The sequence below is a fragment of the Cynocephalus volans genome, chromosome 11, assembly GCF_027409185.1.
Source record: "Cynocephalus volans isolate mCynVol1 chromosome 11, mCynVol1.pri, whole genome shotgun sequence".
Taxonomy (NCBI): domain Eukaryota; kingdom Metazoa; phylum Chordata; class Mammalia; order Dermoptera; family Cynocephalidae; genus Cynocephalus; species Cynocephalus volans.
The window spans coordinates 66894660-66916380 of NC_084470.1; the positions used below are offsets into that span (position 1 = coordinate 66894660).

At 36.9% G+C, this 21721-nt stretch overlaps 2 protein-coding genes across 3 annotated transcripts in view; both read right to left on the reverse strand.

The window, feature by feature from the left end:
* Positions 1–1067: 1067 nt before the first annotated feature.
* ARF4 (ADP ribosylation factor 4) lies at positions 1068–20802 on the reverse strand. Its single transcript, XM_063115004.1, has 6 exons — positions 19893–20802; positions 11605–11685; positions 11281–11390; positions 5304–5375; positions 3950–4075; positions 1068–1963 (listed from the first exon to the last, which is right to left on the reverse strand). Exons 1-6 carry the CDS (start codon positions 19957–19959, stop codon positions 1877–1879), a joined length of 543 nt encoding a protein of 180 aa, XP_062971074.1. The 5' UTR covers positions 19960–20802; the 3' UTR covers positions 1068–1876.
* Positions 20803–20945: 143 nt separating this feature from the next.
* DENND6A (DENN domain containing 6A) overlaps positions 20946–21721 on the reverse strand; it is an 85379-nt gene continuing 84603 nt past the window's right edge. The window contains exon 21 of one of the 2 annotated variants that reach the window (XR_010024908.1): positions 20946–21002. The gene's annotated coding sequence lies outside the window, so the exon portion shown is untranslated. Of the gene's footprint in view, positions 21003–21500; positions 21612–21721 lie in introns of those variants that run through there. The other variant, XR_010024909.1, reaches the window with a different exon arrangement.

The window sequence follows — 21721 nt, forward strand, 5'->3', positions numbered from 1 at the left end:
CTATAGAAACTATACCATGTTTTATCTAACAAGAAATAAGACCTCTCTCATTTGGAAAGAAGAAGGGAGAATTCATCCAGTGTCCTAGGAAAGTTGCATATCAAGTGACACAAACTAGTTAAATATACACTTTATCTCAGTAACTTGTTTTGCACTATCACCAAATACTTAATTCTAATGTTTTTTTCTTAATCCAGTCTTTTTTTTTTTTTTAAACAATTTAAAAATATAATTTTTTTTTTTACAAGCATGTGTTTGGTCTTGGAAATAAATTTTCAATCCATAAATTTAACTGAATCTATATAAGTCATTAAGAACCATAAAAAAGCAAAGTTTGAAAATACATAAAACATTAGAATATAGACAAAACCTAAGTTACCCAGAGTTATCAAGTTGAGTCCTTAATAACTTAATAGATATAGTTAATGGTATACCTTTATTGCCTTATTGATGAAAGAATTAGTCACCTGCAGCTTTCCGTTGAAGTTCTAAAATGTGTGAAATTTTAAAATGCCTAGTAGCATCACTAACAGTCTGTGTATCCTGTCATGCAAACAGCACTCGAATTTCTTTTTTTTTTTTTTTTGCTTTTTAACTAACATTGGCTATGAAACAAATATATGTATACATGCTTTGGGGGCAGTTCATTTTATTACGGCCTTTTACTCTTGATCTGACTTAAGAAATTTACAGTATCAAAATGTTATTTTAGGAAAATCGGTTATAATGTATATTGATAAACTAAAAGACAAAAAAAAAAAAAACCCACAATGTCCATCAGCAGTAGAATTTTTAAAAATGGTATTTTATCAAAGAAAACTGAATTTTTTATATTGCTTCCTACTCTGTTATATACATGATAACAACCCATATTTTATTTCCAACTTAGACAATTAGTAAAACTACTGGGATCTGTATTATTGTCCACAGTATGTAAAATATGCAAATCAAACTTTGCTACATAAGAAAATCCATTTCAAAATATCTTGAAGATTCAAAAAGAACACACACAATTATATATTTTATCATTTTATTAGGAATAATTCCAAATGGGTTATGAAGAAAACTTATTCATTGAATCTGATGAGTTTTCAAAAAACTCTTAATGAAAATATGTTCACCAATAAACAATAAAACATTAGCTGAATAATCTATCATATACTGGGCAAAGAGGCTGATACCAAACGCAACATGCAACATAAAAAAGATACAATATAAAGGAAGACAATCTGCTGAGTATTAAAAACCAACTCAATATGAACTCTTTGCAACCAGCACAGAATTAATTAGGTTTAAATCCAAACCACACCAAGGTTAATTTTGGCTGATGGAAGCCAGGAGTCAATAATGGGGGAAAAATAAGTCCCTCAGTGCAAGACAGCTGAATAGTGTTTTGGAGTATTTCCCTGGCTGGTACAAGCAGTATTAAAAAATATTTTTGGCAAGGGAGAGAAATAAATACAAATGGAATGCTACATTTTTAAATCAGCAGACTGTCCCAGGAATGATAAAGGTATCAGTAAAGTAGCAAGGGGATAACTTTAAAACATTGTTTGTTGTGGGCTCAAAAAACATTCAAAACAGATTTATTTAAAGGTATCACAATAACTACATCCAGGCATTTAGGTTTAAGGGAAGTAAAATTAAAAGAGAACACTTTTTTCCCCAAGGAGAATTTCTTTAAAACCAAGCGTATTGCTAAATAGCAACATTATACTTGGTAAACAATAATTGGCAACAAAATAAGTTTAAACGCTGTAATATTCTGCCCAAACCAGTCCCAGATAGTTTAATAACCAAGATGCAAACTAATTTTGTTGTAACAAGCCTAGACCAATTCTATGAAATGTGTCCTTGGTTAGATATCCAGTTTCATTTAACGTTTTGAAAGCTCATTTGACAGCCAGTCAAGTCCCTCATACAGACCAGTTCCTTGTGTAGCACAAGTGGCTTGAACATACCACTGTAAAGAAAGGACAAGAAAATACTTGATTAATATAAGACTATATATAACCAGTTTTAACTTTTTAAATCAGAAAAATATTTTCCCTCAAATGCCCAAGGGTATTACTGAGTCAGCAATCACCATAAATGTATAAGGAAAAAAAGTGAACAAAACATTTGTAAACCATAGAAATAAATGTTAAGTATGTTATCACATCTCACAAACGATTAATTATATAATGATCTTAGTAACTATACAGATCACTCAAAATTATCTACCCTTTAAATTAGGATTCTTCTCACACCTCTTGCTTCTTACAAAACCCGTCATATTTAAAGCTACTTCAACCTATTCATTAGATTTAGTCAGCTTTCCACCACTTAATCTGAACAGAAGATTCATGGGGAAATTAGTAACCAATAAACTGGTCTTTATAGCCCCCTTATTTCCCATAAAACTAAATTCAGAGTAGAAGAAGTAAATTTTTGAAAGAGTAGGGTTTGTTGTTATTTTAGGGACAGGCTTTTCAGATAATTTCACTACCTTTAATTTCATGAATTCCAAAAAGTTTCACCTTTTTAAATGGTAAAGAATCTTATCTCCAGTATGAAATGCAATGACAAGTTACAGGTATTAATATCAAACAACAAAAATTAGAAAATGATTTAATTACCTTTAAGGTAATTTAATTTTTTTTTTTTACTGACCAGTTTTATTTTGCCTTAGAATAAAAACCTTGCTTTAATGTTGAGAGATCACTGCAGGCATACTATGTTACCAGTTACTATTTGAAAATCAAACACCCCAGTAACCTAGAAGGCTGGGGTAAGGCATGAATTCATACCCTCACAGCATGGAAAACTTAACAGTTTATCTTGTTTAAATCAGCCTGGGACATCTCAGTCTATACAGGTGTTTTTTTTTTGTTTTTGTTTTTGTTTTTTTTGCCATAGCACAATATTTGCATTGACAAGTTAATGCAAAACTATCGTTAAGCACATGACACTAATGGTTTGTGATATCACCTTTATATATAAAACAGTATATTGTGTTTTGTCAATATCTAAAATGATAAAAGCAGGGGCTGGCCTCTTAGATCTGTTGATTAGAGCATGATGCTGACAACACCAAGGTCCAGGGTTTGATCCCTGTACCAGCTAGCCACCAAAAAATAAAAATAAAAATAAATAAAATGATAAGCTATTTGAGAGCAAGTACAATATTTCTTAAAATTTATATTCGGGCCGATCCCGTGGCACACTCGGGAGAGTGCGGCGCTGGGAGCACAGCAGCGCTCCTGCTGTGGGTTCGGATCCTATATAGGGATGGCCGGTGCGCTCCCTGGCTGAGGGCAGTGCGGCCGGTCATGAAAAAGACAAAAAAAAAAAAAAAAATATATATATATATATATATATATATATATATATTCAAAATACCTTCAAGACTTGTTTAATATTATACAATTTCTTCCGAAAGCTTTTGATGTTAACAAGCAAGCAGTATTAAACAATATTATCTAAAATAGTTACTACATATTGAACCTTTAATAAGAAAACCAAATTCCAAAATATTTGCTATGGAACTATTTAAAAGATACAAAGTTAACATTAAGAATATCAATAATCTTTAGATATTCCAATTCTCCTACAGTAGTTTCCCACATCTTTATCAATATTAAAATTAACAAAAATCAAATTGAATAAAGACCTTCAAACCTCTAGATCCTCAAAGAATATACTAAAAGTTAAAAAACAGAGAAGATATCAGTGTACTTTAAAGTAAAATAGAATGCAATGTTCATAAAGGTTTGAAATAAAGCCTTTCAAAGGGCTGATTTTTGTATAAGGGAAAGAGGATTATTACTATATTTTTTTTATAAATGATGTGCTCATTATATGTTCAAAGGGGACAATTAATAAATGTTTAAACTGAACACTAGCTTAAACAATTATCCTAATAACTCTAATAGTCAGGAGGTTAATTTATCAACCTCCAAATACTTACTGTTCTGTTACGAAGAGACTGAAGACCTAATTTATCTGTCATTTCACTGATGGCCATAGCATTTGGCAAATCTTGTTTGTTTGCAAAAAGCAGTAGCACTGCATCTCGCAACTCATCTTCCTGAAGCTGGAAATACAAGCTAAGGCATTAGCAACTGCCAAATTGGAACCCAACCATTGTAATAAACTGGGTAAAACACTGTCTTCCTATATATACCTTTTATTCAACATTAAATACATTACTAAACATCAAATTTCTCTACATAAAGTTTCGGTACTCTTGCAACTTAAATCTCATATCCTTCCATTTTTAAATCCAAAGCGAACAATTCTATGTCTTCAAGTCAAGCAGAACTGTTTTCAAGCCAACTATCCTACAACTTCATTAAGGTAAATCTTCATTCAGCCTTCATGATAATACATCAAGGATCAGGTTGGACAAGGGCAAGAAATAAATATGGGAATAAAGTGTTTATTGCAGGATCTTAAGTTACTTAGCAGCAAAAGTATTTAGATGATCCTGTTTGGACTTTTATCCTTTCCAGTCAGCTGGACCAGATAACAGTGGGAAAATACAATATATTAGGGCATTAGCAGTATCATGAAAAAATGCAAGAATACCAAGAATAAACAATGGCAGGCATAAGTACTTATACATGATACAACATGGATGAACCTTGAAAAATTAGGCTAAGTGAAAGAAGCTAATCACAAAAGACTACATACTGTATGATACTATTTATATGAATGTCCAGAATAGGTGACCATACAGAGACAGAAAGAAGACTGTTGGCTGGCAAGGGTGTAGGGAGGGAAGGAATGGGAAGTGACTGAATGGTTCCAGGATTTTTTTGGGAGTGATGAAAATTTTCTAATAGATTGTGGTGAGGGTTGTACAACTCTGTATACTAAAAACTACTGACTTGTACATTTTAAATGAATGAAATTTATGGTACATGAATTATATCTCAATAAAGCTATTTACAAAAAGAGTAGAAGTTGGTAACATTTGACTCATTAGGCAATAGCCACCAATAACTTAGTTACAAATATACTGGCATAATGGTTTTACAAACCACACTCTAGTCAAAATCACTCATGGAGCATTCTAAAAACAAACTGTGCCTTCCTCCTGGCTTAATGAAGTAGCTACTCTTCCTTGTGTTTTTTAAAAAGTTCTATAGGAGTTTTTTATGTACATTATTAAGAACCTGTGAATGATACTGTTTCTCAAGTTTCTTTTTAGCTGTAAAATTTCATTTGTGTAATATAATCATAGTTAAAATGTACCAACCACTAACACTACCATCATCACCTAGAAAACACATCTTAAAAATGATAAAGTATGTTCTCACCATTTTCTGCAGCTCTTCTGCTCCTTCCTGAATTCTTTCACGATCATTGCTATCTACCACAAAAATAAGACCCTGGGGAAAAATTTTTTCAATAAATTATAAGTTAAACTTAAAGGACAAAATAAATATGAAACGTACCTATAGGCAGCAAAACAGTTTCAAGGGTTAGACATTAGGAAGAAAATATCTCCCTATATATTAAAAAAAAAAAAATTCAGAGCTCTAATTTTGAAAACTGTTTAGTGATTTTAACTTATTAATGTTCTTCCAAATCTAAAAAACTCTTATTCTTAATCAATTGATCACTTTTTTCAACCACAGTAACAATAAATTTTATCCCCCGCCTTCCCTCTGCACTTGCACATTTAAGCACAGGTAAGTATAAGTAACAAAATAGGCAAGAAGTGGGGACAAAAGTAAAAAGAATAAACCAAAGATCCTGAAGAATCATGAACTTACAAACTGAATTAGCTTATTCACTCAAAGTCGTGCACAAAGTATAAAAAGAGTAGAAAGGGAGAGCAAGGGGGTGCACTACAGTAGTTTTATACGCTTAATCACGGAAGGAAAAAATAGTCTTGGCTCCAGAATGTTTCCTGCCAACTCCACAGAAGGAAATCTTAAGCAAAATATATCAAGAAAAATTCAAGATTAACTTGCTCAAGTAAGAAATTCTTTTTTTTTTTTTTTTTTTTGAGGAAAAGCCTTTATTACTTGCAAGTAAGGAGAGCACTGGGGATAGTTCCCAAAGCAATGTCTCCTCAAGTAAGAAATTCTTAACAAAAGGAAGGCAGTAACAATTCTTAAAGTTAGTCACAAATATTATAAATCTATACTGCAAGAGAAATGAAATTGGGAAGCAATTAGTTGAAATTAAGACATTTCTAAAGGGCTAGTCAGTCAGTTCAGTTGGTTGCAACAAAAATTTTTTTTTCTAAAAACTTTCAAATGGAAAAGCATAAAATTTTCAGCTAGAAAAAGAGGGGGCAGATTAATTTTATTGCTTTGTTAAAAACCTATTCCTATAATACTAAAGTGATTACTTTAAATATTCTTCCCACAATCCTGTCCCCTAAAGTACTTCTGATCATTTGTTACTTATCACAGATTGTCTTGCACTTTTATTTATTTATATAAACTAGATTCTATCCACTGAGGGCAAAGGACTATCCTACTTCATTTTCTATTTACCCCCCAGCATTACCATAGTTCTCAGCTTGCCAAGAGCACCTAACACTTCTTTTAGCCTACAATCATTAAATGACAATTTCCTTTTGGTCTAGCAAATTTCAAGTCCATTTCCTTTATCTCTGTTGGAAACCATAACTTTAAATATCCTATCTTTTGAAAAAACTTTGGGTGCTTTGATAGCCAATGTAGCATGGTGAAAAAGACAGACCCAAATCCAAATCTCAGTATTACTTGTTATATATATGTTACCTCATCCTTGAACATGCATCCTATTCTATAAAATAAAAACAATACCATCGACTTTATAAGCCTGTTAAAGATTAAATGTGTCTGGCCTGTCAGCTCAGTTGGTTATAGTGTGGTGCTAACACCAAGGTTCAGGGTTCATCCATGTACTGGCCAGCAGCCAAAGCAAACAAACAAAAAAACTACAAAACTAACAAAAAAAGATTAAACATAATCATTGAAGTATAAAAGGATCTATCATTATGCTTGGCTTATCACAGACATTTATTAATCTATCTTTCTTCCTTTCTCTATCTCCTACACTATTCCTTTTTAGAATCTACCCTCATTAGAAGAGGTAATGCCTCTAAAAGGGATTTAATTTTATCTTGATTACTAACATTCTATTTTTATTCTGTTTTAAAATGTAAATAGCACTATCAGTCCCGAAGTAACATTATCGAGAGGGAGAATTATTTTAGGAATAAATTCTAAGTTATTCCCTTCCTGGAATAGCCTAGAATCAACAGCATAGAAATGCTAGGATTCTAAAGATAAACCCAGCTGCTATAAGATTTTTTTAAAAGCCAAATATTTACTTAATTATTTAGAATAGCAAATTAATTAGAATTATCTATTGAGGGAAGGAAAATTTACTACACACTGTGTTTTGGATTGTTACTATAGGAAGCACAGTTAAATGCCTATAGTTAGTGTTTTGTTTTGTTTTAGTTTTATAGGTAGGAGAACTGATATCAGGAATGCTGGAAATGCAAGCTAAGAGCTTAGCGGTGATTACATCAAGTAACACTTAAAAGCTTTCCCCCGTGGACATTAGCCTCCTAGGAAGTAGTACCTGGACTTTTAATTCTAAGGTGGTCCAAAGAGGCCAAGAACAGGTCTAATCTCAAATTAAGAACTCAAAGTAAATTACAAAGCATTCTAAAAAAATCTAGGGATAAAAACCAGGGTTACCCTTGGTCAAGAATTACAAGGTTTAAGGATTGGCGAACTTTTACTTCATATCTAACTTCACTTCAAAAGCACACATTTCAAAAATCAACAGCCAACTGATTTTTGACAAAGTCACCAAGAAAAGATATTGCGCAAAGGACAATCTGTCTCTTTAATAAATGGTGCTGGGAAAACCGGATATCCACACACAGGAGAAGCTAGTACCCTATCACCATATACAAAAATCAACTCAAAATGGGTTAAAGACTTAAGTGTAAGGCCCAAAACTATGAAACTACTAGAAGAAAACATAGGGAAAACACTACATGAAATTGGATGGGGATTTTTTGGATAAGACCTTTTTTTGCACAGGCAACAAAAGCAAAAATAAGACAAATGGGATTACATCAAATTAAAAAGCTTCTGCACAGCAAAGGCAACAACCAACAGAGGTAAACAGACAACCTGTAGAATGGGAAAAAATATTTACAAACTACATATTTGACAGGGGCTAATGTCCAGAATATACAAGGAACTTAAACAACTCAATAGTAAAAAAAAAAAAAAAAAAAAAAAAAAACCAAATAATCTGATTTAAAGATGAGCAGAAGACCTGAATAGACATTTTCAAAAAGACATACAAATAGCCGATAAATGAAAAAATGCTCAAAATCACTAATCATCAGGGAAATGCAAATCAAAATTACAATGAGATATCACCTCATCCCTATTAGAATGGCTGTCATCAAAAAGATTAAAAAAATAACAAATCCTAGAGTCAATGTGGAGAAAAGAGAACATTTATACACTGTTGGTGGGAAGGTAAATTAGTAGAGCCATTATGGAAAACAGTGTGGAGGTTCTTTAAAAAATTAAAAATAGAGGCCGACCCCGTGGCGCACTCGGGAGGGTGCGGCGCTGGGAGCGCAGCGACGCTCCCAGCGGCCGCGGGTTCGGATCCTATATAGGAATGGCCGGTGCACTCACTGGCTGAGTGCCGGTCACGAAAAAGACAAAAAAAAAAAAAAAAATTAAAAATAGAACTAACGTATGATCCAGCAATCCCAATATTGGGTATATGAGGCTATTTCAAAAAGTTTGTGGAAAAACAGAATTAAAAGATAATACAAATCTTTCCATGGACTTTTTGAAGTACTCTCAATTATCCAGAGGAAATGAAATCAGTATGTCAAAGAGATATATCTGCACTCCCATGTTTACTGCAGCATTATTCACAATGGCCAAGATATGGAATCAACCTAAGTGTCCATCAACAGATAAATGGATAAAGAAAATGTGGTGTGTGTACACACACACACACACACACAAACAATATGGAATACTATTCAAGCTATAAAAAAGAATGAAATCTTGTCATTTGTGGCAACATGGATGAACCTGGAGGATACTGTTAAGTGAAATAAGCCAGGAATAGAAAGACAAATACTGCATGATCTCACTCAGATGTGAAATCTAAAGAAGTTGATTTCATAGAAGTAGAGAGTACAATGGTTACCAGAGGCTAGGAAGAGTAAAGATGGGTGGAGGATAGGGAGAGATTAGTCAATGGGTACAAAGTTAGTTAGATAGGAGGAATAAGTTCTGGTGTTCTACTGTACAGTAGGGTGACTATGGTTAACAATATTGTATTGTATATTTCAAAATAGCTAGAAGAGAGGATTTTAAATGTTCTCTCCACAAAAATTATAAATGTATAAAGTAATGGATAAGCTAAGTACACTGATTTATTACACAATGTATACATGTATGGAAACATCACACTGTACCCCATAAATATGTAAAATTGTGTCAATTAAAAAATTATAAAAAACATTTTCCCTAAATAAAATGCCTGTGACTTACTTAAAATAATCCAGGAGGTAAAGCACATTAGAAATAAGTATCAATTAACAGTATTGACTATATCCTAATAACTGAAGTTGCAAAATAGATATATGGGAGCTTATTATGCTATTCTCTCTACTTTTGTGTATATTTGAAAATCTCCATAATAAAGTTTTTTAAAGCAAGTATCCCTGTATCAAAATAACTTTTCTAACCACAGCTGTGTTAATGAACATAAACATTCTTATTTTTAAATAAAAAGGCATGTCACTTTTTTTTTTTTTTAAAACACAAGTCACTATTTAAAACACGGTTATTACGACCATGCACCTAAGAGTATTCACTGCCACCTAGTGACAATACATCTCACTTGTATGCAATGTTTTAAGAGTTGGAAAATAAGAGTGACATTGCAAATCTTAAACTATAAAGTGCTTGTAATATTATTTTACTAAAAAAAAATTATCAACTTCAGTAATAAACAAAAACTGATGAGAAACTCCTGGTGTGGTAGAAAAGACAACAGAATTGGGACCAGGTTAAACAGAAAATAAAGTAGAGTAAGCTCTCATCTCAGGTCTTGGATTAAGTCATTCCAAGTTTCAGTTTCCTCATATATAAGATAGACCAGAACAGTGGTTCTCACCAGGGAGCAATTTTGTTCCCAAGGGATATTTTGCAAGTGTGAAGACATTTTTGATTGTCAGAAGTGGGCTGGGGAGAGTTTCTTCTGGCATCTAGTGGGTAGAGGACGGATGCTGCTAAGTATTCTATAATGCAAAAAGAAAGGCTTCTCTTTCCAGAATAAGGAAATATCCAGCCAAAAATGCCAATAAAGCTGCTGCTGTGAGATCCCAAACCAGTGGCACTAGCACCACCTGAGAATATGCTAGAAATACAGAATCTCAGGCAAGCCTTACTGAATCAATCTGCATTTTTAACAAATACCCAGGTGATTCACATGCATACTAAAGTTTGAGAAGCACTACTGATGCCTGGCTTACATCCCCAGAAATTCTGATTCAGGTTGTCTAGGGCTATGATTGGAACTTCAGGATTTTTCAAGCTCCCCAGGTGATTCTCTAATGTGCAGCCAAATTTGAGAACTCCTGCTCTACAGGATCACTAAGGTTTCTTCCATGCTCATATTATATATATGATAGGACAGTATAAAAATATCGTACAAATCAACATAGCAGATTTACTTTAATGTATTTTCTTTCTATAAACACCTAACTGGGCTAAATGAAAGACTATCAATAGTCTTACATTTAATCATTACAAACTTCAATGACAGAAAGTTATACAGATCTTACTTTTTCCTTTTCTTTTTTGGCAGCTGGCCAGTACAAGGATCTGAACCATTGACCTTGGTGTTATCAGCACCCTGTTTTACCGAGTAAGCTAACCGACCAGCCCCAGACCTTACTTTCCAAACTAATAATGAAACCAAAAGAAGTATTGATGAGATACCTAATTCATTTTTGACAAAATACCTAATTCATTCTTGACAACAATGACCACACTCATCCCACCCCATCTTTCAAAATCTTACTATGATGGCTATGTAACTCTTTGACCCTAGGTAATTTAGGCTTCAAAGGCATGAGTGAGAGTCCACTGAAGAATATGGAAGCAGTGATAAGAAGAATGCCAACTCATATAGCAAACACCAACATCCAAGTAAACACTAGATATTAACATAAACTTCAGAGCATAAAACCCATAAAGAATAGTTATAAAAACATACAGCGTTCCTTACCTGGGTATTCTGGAAGTAATGCCTCCAGAGAGGCCTAATTTTATCTTGACCACCAACATCCCAAACTGTGAAACAAATGTTCTTATATTCTACTGTTTCCACATTAAAACCTACAAAGAAAAACAAAAATGACCTCTGTGCAAGATAAAATTTCGTTGAGGAAATAAACCCCTTTACTATGGAACTCTCTCAGAAGAGCTTTTTAAAAGTCCTGCTAAGATAATCAACAAGCTTAACAAAGACTATCAAAATTAGACTGTATTCTATATCACCTTATAAAATATCACTATAATACAAATTAAAGTCATCTGTAAACTTTCTTACCAATGGTAGGTATGGTGGTGACTATCTCCCCTAACTTCAGTTTATAAAGAATGGTCGTCTTGCCAGCAGCATCCAATCCAACTAGAAGAAGAGATCATAGGTTTAAAATCTAGACCAAAAGCACACACTGAGAAACAATTTTAGAATAAATTTACAATTTGAAAGTAAAAGTTGACTGTTCAAGGCACAAATATAAGTTAGAAATGAAATTATCTAATTTCTGATTTCTGACTTCCAATCAAGATGGCAAAACAGACGGTCTCCAATGTCACCCTCTCCCACAATCAACCAATTTACGACTATTAAAAAGCAAGGACTGCCAAGCTGGGGCTGCTAGAGCTCAGGGGAAGAGGAGGAGAGACCTACAGAGTTCATGAAGGCAGAAGTCACGATTAGAGAAAGAAAGGACTGTTATGACCTTTTCAAGCCCCAGCCATTTCAAGGCTGGCCCTGGTGAGCACACGGAGGAAGAGCTGGCAAAAGCCACAGCTGTGCCCTTTGTATGAAACTGTTTGGAGATTACAGGGGAAAAGAGGGCCTTAGTGGCCCCCAGGGCAGCAAGACTACTAACAGTGTTCCCATGGACCCACATAGGAGGGAGGGGCCACAGACAACTGAAAAAAGGAGCTATTCAGAGGCCAGTGAGTCACTGGTGCAAGGGACAGGCTCATGGACCATCCCATGGAAAGTATGGGGTTTGGGGGAGAGGGGCCACCAGAGAAACACTGGGGCACAGCACGGACAGGTGATCTGCCTTCCAATCAGCACAGGGCCATGATGTAGTGGATACTGGTCAGGAATATAGAACTGCAGGGGGTGCAGTTTGCTGAAAAGACTCAGGCCCAGACGAGAGTTTCCACACAACCCAGGTGTACCGGACTTCACAAGACCAGGAAGTGCTTACAAGGTCAACAATTAAAACCTGAGCTGCACAAAAAGCCTTCCCCAGATAATCAGCAGCAAGGCAGCAATTTAGCTCAGTCACAGGGCTCAAGTGCTGGTTCCCACAGGAAGTTTCCCCATTTTAGAAGTAACCAAAGGACAACAAATTAGTTCCAGTGCAGAGTTCAAGTGGTGGGAATAGGGGGCCGACCCCGTGGCGCACCAGAGAGAGTGCGGCACTGGGAGCCCAGCCGCGGGTTCGGATCCTATATAAGGATGGCTGGTGCGCTCACTGGCTGAGCGCAGTGCGGCCGGTCACAAAAATGACCAAAAAAAAAAAAAAAAAAAGTGGTGGGAATAGGGAATAATCCAACACAGAACTGAAAGAAAAAACAAAAAACCCACAAATCAGAGACAAAATTCTGAAATTAACCAGTAAAGGTCTAACACCACCAAAGAACACCTTATAAAACTTAGAAGGACTGGAAGCACCTCCAGGTTCCCAAGCCAGTGTAGGGGGAAGGCCGAAGGCCTCAGCCATGCCCCTCTCCCACACATGTCTGCATCCAGCCCAGCCACAACTGAGCCACCACCAGAAGGCCCCTGGGCTCCCCAACCTGTATAAAGGGAGTGCCACCAGCCTGGACCACAGCCCCCTTCCTCCTAATCTCACCCTATCTCCTCTTTCCCCCTCCCCCTCCCCGAACTGCTCAGCAACATCTTAGAATGCAAAAATTAATAAATTAATAAAAAAGAATACTTATGTCAAAACCCAACATATAAAATAAAGCAGCACTGTGTGTGAAGACCCTTAAGACAATGCACAAAAACTGTTCATTATAATAAATATATCTTGAATTCCTCTAAAAAAATAATAATTTCTGATTTCCAGTCAAAGGCAACACTTCCTACAGAAAGCCTTTCCATTTTTCTTTCTAGACCTAGAGAGAAAAGCATATAGCAGTGAAATGAAAAGAGTATCTGGCTGACTCAGGCTCTAATCTCTAGCTTTGCCACAAACTAGTTAAATACCTTTAAACAGGTCACTTTAGGTAACTGAGACCAGAGAAATGAGCCGTAAAATAAGTACTTGAGTTGGAAGAGAATCCTTTTATTAATTCTCTGAACTATCACCATTTTTTAAAACACAAATTAGAAGTTGAATCAGAGAACACATCAGAACAAGTGAGTACAGAATTAACTTTCGTAAATTTAGTTTTCCTTATATTTACAGAGTGAATTTTAAGTAATGGATCTCAATGCTAAGGGGGAATAATATATAATTATGTCCTAGTCTCCTTATAATGAAAATAAGTGAAGTGAGGCCAATTTTACTTGTACTTAAATCTACCTCAACATCAAATGTGCAGGGAGAAATACTTGGGGGGGGGGGAATCCACATTAGAACTAGAAGGTATACCTACAGTGATAAAACAAATTAACTGCTTATTAGTATGACTCTCTTAAAACCTTTATATTCTACATTGTTTGCTAAAGCTCTCATAAATGAAAGATCAATATCTAAGAACTTCAATGAATATATTGTTCTAAGGACATCACATTTCACCCCCTGGGTTTATCACAGATTTTTAAAATCAATTCAATTGCGTATTGATTTAAACAAGGACACTTTCTTAATATTTAAATCAAAGCATTACATGGCACATGAAAACAATGCTAGTTGGAATCACCTCACTTATCTAATTTACATTCCTGAGCAAGTACAATAAGTTTAACTTTTATAAGTTGGTCCAAAACAAACAAAAGCTACAAGCAACTCAGACTCCTCCCACCCCTTCTACTCTGTAACTTACACAAAGGGTAACCTTAAGATCTCCCTGGAAACTCAAGCCTTTTATGCTGCCTTATTCCTGTGTTCTCTAATCAAACCCTATTCCCCACCTCCTCGTACTGAATGAAATGCAAGTTTATACTTTCCAAAATACTGTGATACTTACTAGAGTGAGCAGCCCACCCCAAGCCTTCATTCATGGCATATGAAAACCCAACTGTTTGTTACACATGTTGGTTTTTTTTTTGACTATGGAAAAAGACGAAAAGATCAGAAAACATAATTCTAAAAAATACACAATGAAACAAAAGTAGCTACCTTAAAGTTTGGCATCTTCAGCAAAAAATACAGAAAACGAAGTGGGTGAAGGCACAGAAAAAACAACCAGATTCTTTAACTGTTCTACTAGGCTAAGTCTCCTGAAAGCCTAATACCTCTCTGGGTGATTCTGATCTTAAGTACACCAAATTTCACCTTTAAATCCAAATACAATTAAGCCAAGTCAGAATTTAAACTGAGATGCTGATAAGGAAAAACAAAAACACCTGAGTCAGGTTTTGAGCACTATGGTACCCATCAGTCCTCATTGAAGGTACAACTAGATCTCATACTGCCATTGAAAAACAATGTAAATCCAAAAATACTGACAAAGAATGAATGAAATTTGAGACAAACCATGATTGTATAATAAGATTATAGAAAAAGCATGTAGGTAATCCAATTTTTCTTTTAATAGTGTTGAACTGGCCAGTTAACAAAGTTGGTTAGAGCACAGCCTTATTAACACCAAGGTCATGGGTTCGGATCCCCATACCTGCCAGCCACCAAAACAAAAACAAAAAAGATCTTTTAATAAGTGTTATACCTGCTTGCATGCATATTTACTTCTCTGTTAGAATTTTTTTTACCTAATAAACATGTATTACTTTCATTAAAAAAGGGGAAAAAAATCCCAAGTCAATTTATTAAAATGTTGGTAACACCAAGGTCAAGAGTTCAGATCCCCTTACCAGCCAGCACCAAAAAGGAAAAAAAATGCTGGGCTGGTATCTTTTCGAAGATGATTGCTTAAAGGCCTTCAATATGTTTTATATACTCTTTTATTTTTTAGAAAAGGTAAGAATTTACAAAATAATGTAACCATAAGGCCTTTTCAGCAGCCATAAATTTTTGTTGGCAGCTGGACAGTACACAAATTATTTTTTAAATAAAAATTTTATTAAATTTTAAATAAAAAGACAAGTTTAATGGCTCACAGCCACACAGAAAGTATCTTTTGCAGTTATCTCCAAAATAACAGTGCTGTATAAATGCAAACTGAAAGTTTTTTTTTAAAAAAAGTATTTCTACTGTGAGCTTTAAGATGTACAAATTATATATGTACATATGTACAACATTATCACTTAAAACTCATTATATAGTTCTTTACTCAAAAACATGTTAGTCTAACAATTTTGTGCCACTTTAGTCATTTCTAAAGTATGTATTTCCTTACTGCTGCAATATTTGACAATGAGATTTCTCCACAACCTGAAACTATAACCAATTATCAACTAGACAAGATAAGACTAATCTGTACAGTGCAGCAATGTTCTCCCTCCCCTTCACCTCCATAAACAAGTCACTGTATTGAAAGATATACTGGAATCATTACTTATTCTTAACTAGAGCTGCACTTTGACCAAAATGTTAATATAGCAGTAAAACTACCTCAAAAATCTTTGCTAATCATTAAAAAGTATGTCTAACAAATTATGGCAGCAAGAAATACTTAGATTTTAAATTAAAGAAGCTAGATCCAATTAACTCAGCTTTGAGGTAAAAAAAAAAAAATACAGGAAGGAAAAATACTGGGAAGACAAAAGTATTTTCACATGGGTAAGATGATAGATTTTTCATGTTTTCCTTTATCTTTCAAATTTTCTACAAGAAGCACGAAATACACCTTCATAATAACTTTCAAATAATGATTTAAAATGGAGTGCTTACTGTGTTCAAAGCACAATACTAGGTGATTCCATAAATTTTTGTTATTTATTCCTCACAATAACCTTCCATTTATCAGATGAGGCACCTGAGGTTCAGAAATGTCCCCCCAAAAATCACAGAAGTAGAAGAGCAGGTATTAAAAACCTAAGTCCTGTGTAGAAATTAGAACCCTCGTATGTGGCTAGTGGAAATGTGAACTGGTATGCCTGCTTTGGAAAAGAGTTTGTCAGTTCTTCAAAATGTTAAATACAGTTACTATATGACCCAAAAATTCCACTCCTAAGTATTTACTAGAGAATGAAAAACATACACCCACACAAAAATGGTTGTTCATAGTGGCATTATTCATAAGAGCCAAAAAGTGGAAACACCTAATTTCCATCCACTGATGAATGAATAAACAAAATATAGTATTATCCATACAATGGAATTACTACATTTGGCCATAAAAAGGAATGAAGTACTGATAAATGCTATAATATGGATGAACTTTGAAAACATGCCAAGTGAAGAAAGCCAGACACGAGCCAGCCCCGTAGCGGCGCTGGTAGCGCGACGCCGCGGGTTCCGATCCCATATAGGGATGGCCGGTGCGCTACTGGCTGAGCGTGGTGCAGACAACACCATGCGGAGGGTTGCAATCCCCTTACCGGTCAAAGAAAAGAAAAGAAAAAAGCCAGACACAAAAGGCCACATATTACATGATTCCACTATACGAACTGTCCAGAACAGACATACAGAAAGAGAAAGTAGATTAGTGGTTACCAGAGGAGGGGGATGGGGGTGAGGGGATGGGAGTCACTGCTAAAGGGCATGTAGTTTCTTTTGGGAATGACAAAACTATTCTGGAATTAGACAGTGGTGATAGTCACACAGCTTTGTGAATATGCTAAAAAAGCACTGAATTGTACACTTTGAAGAGGTAAATTTTATAATATGAATTATTTGAGATATGAATTACATCACAATTTTTTTTAAGTTAAAAAAAATTTGTAAACCCTAATGTGTTAGGGTTTCTGAAGCCAGAACTCTCAAATAGTATTTATATACTGCCATCTTGCCTTTAAGTTTTTCTGGCAGACACACTGTATCTTCATATTTTATCTACTAATTCCTCAGAGGTTTGACCATCCAAACTGAAACTGAGGTTAATGGGTATAAGGAAAAATCATAAGGAGCTTGGGTTCTGCCTCTACTCAATGGATCAGGAACATCTGCACTTTATCAATGAGTTAATTAGCAGCAAATTATCAAAGTCTCTGATACCATGCTTTATAATAATACAAAAGGGTGCCTCTAAGGATGGCTGTTATCTATCAACTTCTAGTGGCTTGACACTAAAGATTTTTACCTTTTGTATTGTTTCCCATACTGACATAACTAATCAGAATGGACTTATTATTTTAAAGATTAGCAATTATGTTTTCAACTAATGACCTGAGAAAATGCAGTTTTCTGCATTTAGTTAGTAATGCATGAGTAGGTTGACAAACTAGACCCATAAGCTAAATGCTACCTCTTAATACATTTTAAAATGGTAAAGTCTGAAAAAGCCACTGACTCAAGAAGGCATAAATTTTATCTAAGCTTTATAAAGGGGAAAAAAAACACTAATGTAATACAGAAAAAACATTAACTGGTAATTCCAATACCTGAATGTGGTAGAGACCTTAAAAATGATCTATTATTTATGCTGTCAATCACTCATCAAGTCAGACAAAAAAAAAAATCTAAGAATTATAAAACTTCCAAACTACCTCTTTCCCTGTTCATGCACATATACTACCTTTGATGAATTACCATAAAAGATGACCTTATGACTTTAGTGTTTTTAATCAAAGAAAACTGATCATCCTGAAATTAAAGTGCCAAACAAGAATAGCAAATCTAAGTAATAAAACATCTGACATCAAATAAACAATCCCAAATCATGACTTCTATCCACTGTACAAATGCAGAAAGTTAAATACTTTTCCTCTTCCATTTTCTTCCAATCATTATTTGTGGGGAGGGGAATGCCCCCCAAATACAGTAAATATAGGAAAGTGCTTACTACCTTTCTTCCCCTTTTGACACTTTTAACCATCACAAAAGACTAAGGAAATGAAAAATAGCAATTCATTTACAATAAATCTTAAGAAAAAAAGACCAATATAACACATTTTCAAGAACACAACCATTTACTTTTTTTAAGCAACAGAGAGGAAATCCACTGATCACAGACCAAAGTCCTACCATTGACTTGAGTTCCTTTTTCAGACTGTCAAGTCTCACTTAAAGCTTAAACAATATGCTTGCCCTCCTAAAATAATTCTGTTCTCTTCATAAAGGAAATCTCAGAAACTTTGAAAGAGAAAACATTTTGATTTATCTTTGTGAATGATGAACAATTGTTTTATGAATTATGAAAAAGCTGAACTAACAGGAAGGTGAAACGAGACCAAATGTGTATACTCTTACTTTTCATTCACCTTCAAATATTACAGAAGTTTGCTTTTGAATGGTAGAAGAGCTCGAAATTAAAATCTTTCCCGCTCGAAAACAAGCTAATGAACCAACAAGTTTCAACGTTCAGAGCTAGAGGGGCTCCTTTTAGCATTATTCAGGTCCAAGGAGCTCCGCTGTGATGTACAGACTACTCACAGTACTACTGTGAGGGGAGGGGCTGCTTATATCACCCATGTGACAGCCCTTCGACCTCAGCTGAGCAAAAAACCGCACCTGAAGAGCAGTTTTTTAAAAGTCTATTTTCTAAAAGAATTTGAAAAAAACAACTTTGTAGTTACTAGTTAACAAGGCTACCCTAAAATTAAGCGTCATTAGTTACTGAAAATTTATGAAGTTTAAAAAAAAATCAGTTTCTAAAAGTTTTTGCATCGAGACTTAAGCCAGCTGAATAAAAATTAAGTGTGAAAACCAGACAGTAAACCAAATATGTGCAGAGTTCTTGAAAGAAACACACATGATCAACTCAGTTCTCAGAAAATTAGCTTAAGAAGAAAAAAATATGGAACGGAATCTACCGCGAGGCGAAATTTTAGCACACTGAGAGCTGAGGACTCCAGACTCTTCGGAAACCTGGGGTGCTCCCTCGCCACCACACTCTGGGCCTGGTCACTTCCTGCCCGGGGCGGCTCTTGGCGACCGCTCGCTCACATACCAATGGAGTGTGCAGAATGTGTACACGGAGCGGAAAGAGGGAGGAAGAAGGCTGGAGTCGCTCTGCCTCCCTCTCGACCGCTGCCCACACCCGGGAAGAGGGGATACACATTGCACCGTGAAAATGGGACTCTCCAGTGTTCGCTTCGGAGAGTTCGTTCCCCCATATCTCCGCCCAACCTTGTCCAGCTTTCATTAAGATCAAGAAGAGTAAGCCAAGCCCCAAAAGAGGAAACCTTGCCCGAGGCCCTATCCCAGCCTCTTTGGGCGACAGATCTGGGGCGATCTCTCCCCCTTTCCTCCATTGTTCCCCTTTAAGGACTCTTCCTGACCCCCGACCAGACGCCCCTCCCCCACCACGGCCGGCGGAGGGGAAATAAAGGCCCCGAGGCCATCCCAAGAGTAGAGACCCGGCCATCCCCTACCTCCACCCAGGTCTGGCCTCGACCCGAGACCCCTCACTCACCCATCAAAATACGCATCTGCTTCTTGCCGAAGAGGCGGGAGAAGAGAGATGAGATAGTGAGGCCCATGGCGGTAATGGCACTTGCGATGGGCAGAAGGGGTTCGGGGCGTCCCCAGGCCTTCTCCTTTCAAGCTCACCGCAAACTCATTAAGAGGGAAGAGAAACAGCGGAGGAAAAAGGAGGCAGGGACGGCTTGCTGGCCGGCGTGTCGGAAGACGCTCCGGGACAGGAATTAGCGCGGTAAGGACTTGCTGGGCGACTGGCGCGGCAGCTCCGGCTCTAGTATTAAGGCTCCGGCTGTGCCACGTCACAAGGCGGCCGCGGCGACTCCGGCGGCGGCACGGCCCCTCCAACGCGGACAGAATCGCGTCACCGCCACCCCATCCCCCTGCACTTCCGGCGCTGCCCGAACCACTGCGGCTGCGCACGCAGGGGATTGGCCTGCTCCGTTGACATACCTCTTTAGCCGCCGCCACCTCCCGGACGTGGCTGCGGGAGCCGAGCGAGGCCGGTTGGCACACGCTTACTGGGAGACGGACGAAGTCCCACAATGCCTCGCTTCGTCACTTCCAATCAGACTCAAGGTGAGTCGCTTCCGCCCGGATGAGTGCATTGCACGGGTTATAGTTCTTGCTTCCGGAAGGGCGAGCTGTGCATTGTGGGGTAGGCCGTGAACCTCGTTCTCTCCTCGGTAACGCTACGCGCGTGGGGGATTCCCCGATCCCAAGAGCGTACACGTTTTACGCGCAGGACCGACGCTTGCCTCAGTGGAGGGGTGAAGGCGGGCCCTGCCTTCTTGGGAGATGAGTGGTTAAAAGCCGACAGGTGGGCGGAGAGGCTGGGTAACCTGTTAAGGAGCTAGGCCTGGGCGCTTCGACCCCCACTCCGGGTCATACTAAAGATCCATAAGAGAGCTCCAAGACTTTTTTTTTTTTTTTTTTTGACCGGTAAGGGGATCGCAACCCTCGGCACGGTGTGGTCTGCACCACGCTCAACCACGGGGCAGCCCGGCCCTCCAAGACATTTTCATTGGCTGTTGCTTTTTTTTTTTTTTTTTTTTTTTAACAGAAGTCAGAGAGGACGTCTTGCTTTTCTTGTACCTTTTCTCTCCTGGAAGAAGCATGAAAGACTTGTTCCTTATGTTGAGGAAGTAGAAAGCCTGCTCACGTTAAAATACTTATGACCTTATTATTTTTTTTACTGATTACGAAATAAGATATACGTCGCGTTGAAAAAAAAAAAAAAAGCGTATATTGGGCCGGCCCCGTGGCTCACTCGGGAGAGTGTGGTGCTCGTAGCGCCACGGCCGCGGGTTCGGATCCTATATAGGGATGGCCGGTGCGCTCACTGGCTGAGCGTGGTGCAGACCACACCGTGCGGAGGGTTGCGATCCCCTTACCGGTCAAAAAAAAATTTTTTTTTTTTTTAAAAAGCGTTTAAAAAAGCAAAAGCAAGTTCCCTTTCATTTTTGCCACTTCCCGCATACTTCCTCCACCGCACTTGCAGCACTTTAGGATAGTAGCGCCCCATCCCCACACCACTTGCCCCAGTTAAAACATATTAACTTACCCTGCAGGTCTGTTTAAAGGTATTTTCCCTTGGAAAATACTTTTCTTAATCCTCTGGCTAGATAAATCTCCCTGTTACTCAGGCTCCGTTCGTGGTTATGATTTCACGTTTAATGTCGTTATTAACAACCTCCTCACTTCCCCCACTTACCTGAAAGCACAAGGAAGGCAGGAAAAGTACGTTTTTATGTTCCATTGTATTCCCAGGACTTGGCACGCAGCGAAGAGTGTTCGGTAAGTGTGGTTGAGTGATAGAGGTAT

Bases quoted from the DNA above. Each gene is read 5' to 3' on its own strand.
- ARF4 (XM_063115004.1), bottom strand. From the start codon at position 19,959: ATGGGCCTCACTATCTCATCTCTCTTCTCCCGCCTCTTCGGCAAGAAG. The intron at 11,391-11,604 runs GTAAGAAAGTTT...TTTTCTTTGTAG, and splicing joins CACCACCATACCTACCATTG to GTTTTAATGTGGAAACAGTA. The intron at 1,964-3,949 runs GTAAGTATTTGG...CTTTCTTTACAG, and splicing joins AGTCTCTTCGTAACAGAACA to TGGTATGTTCAAGCCACTTG.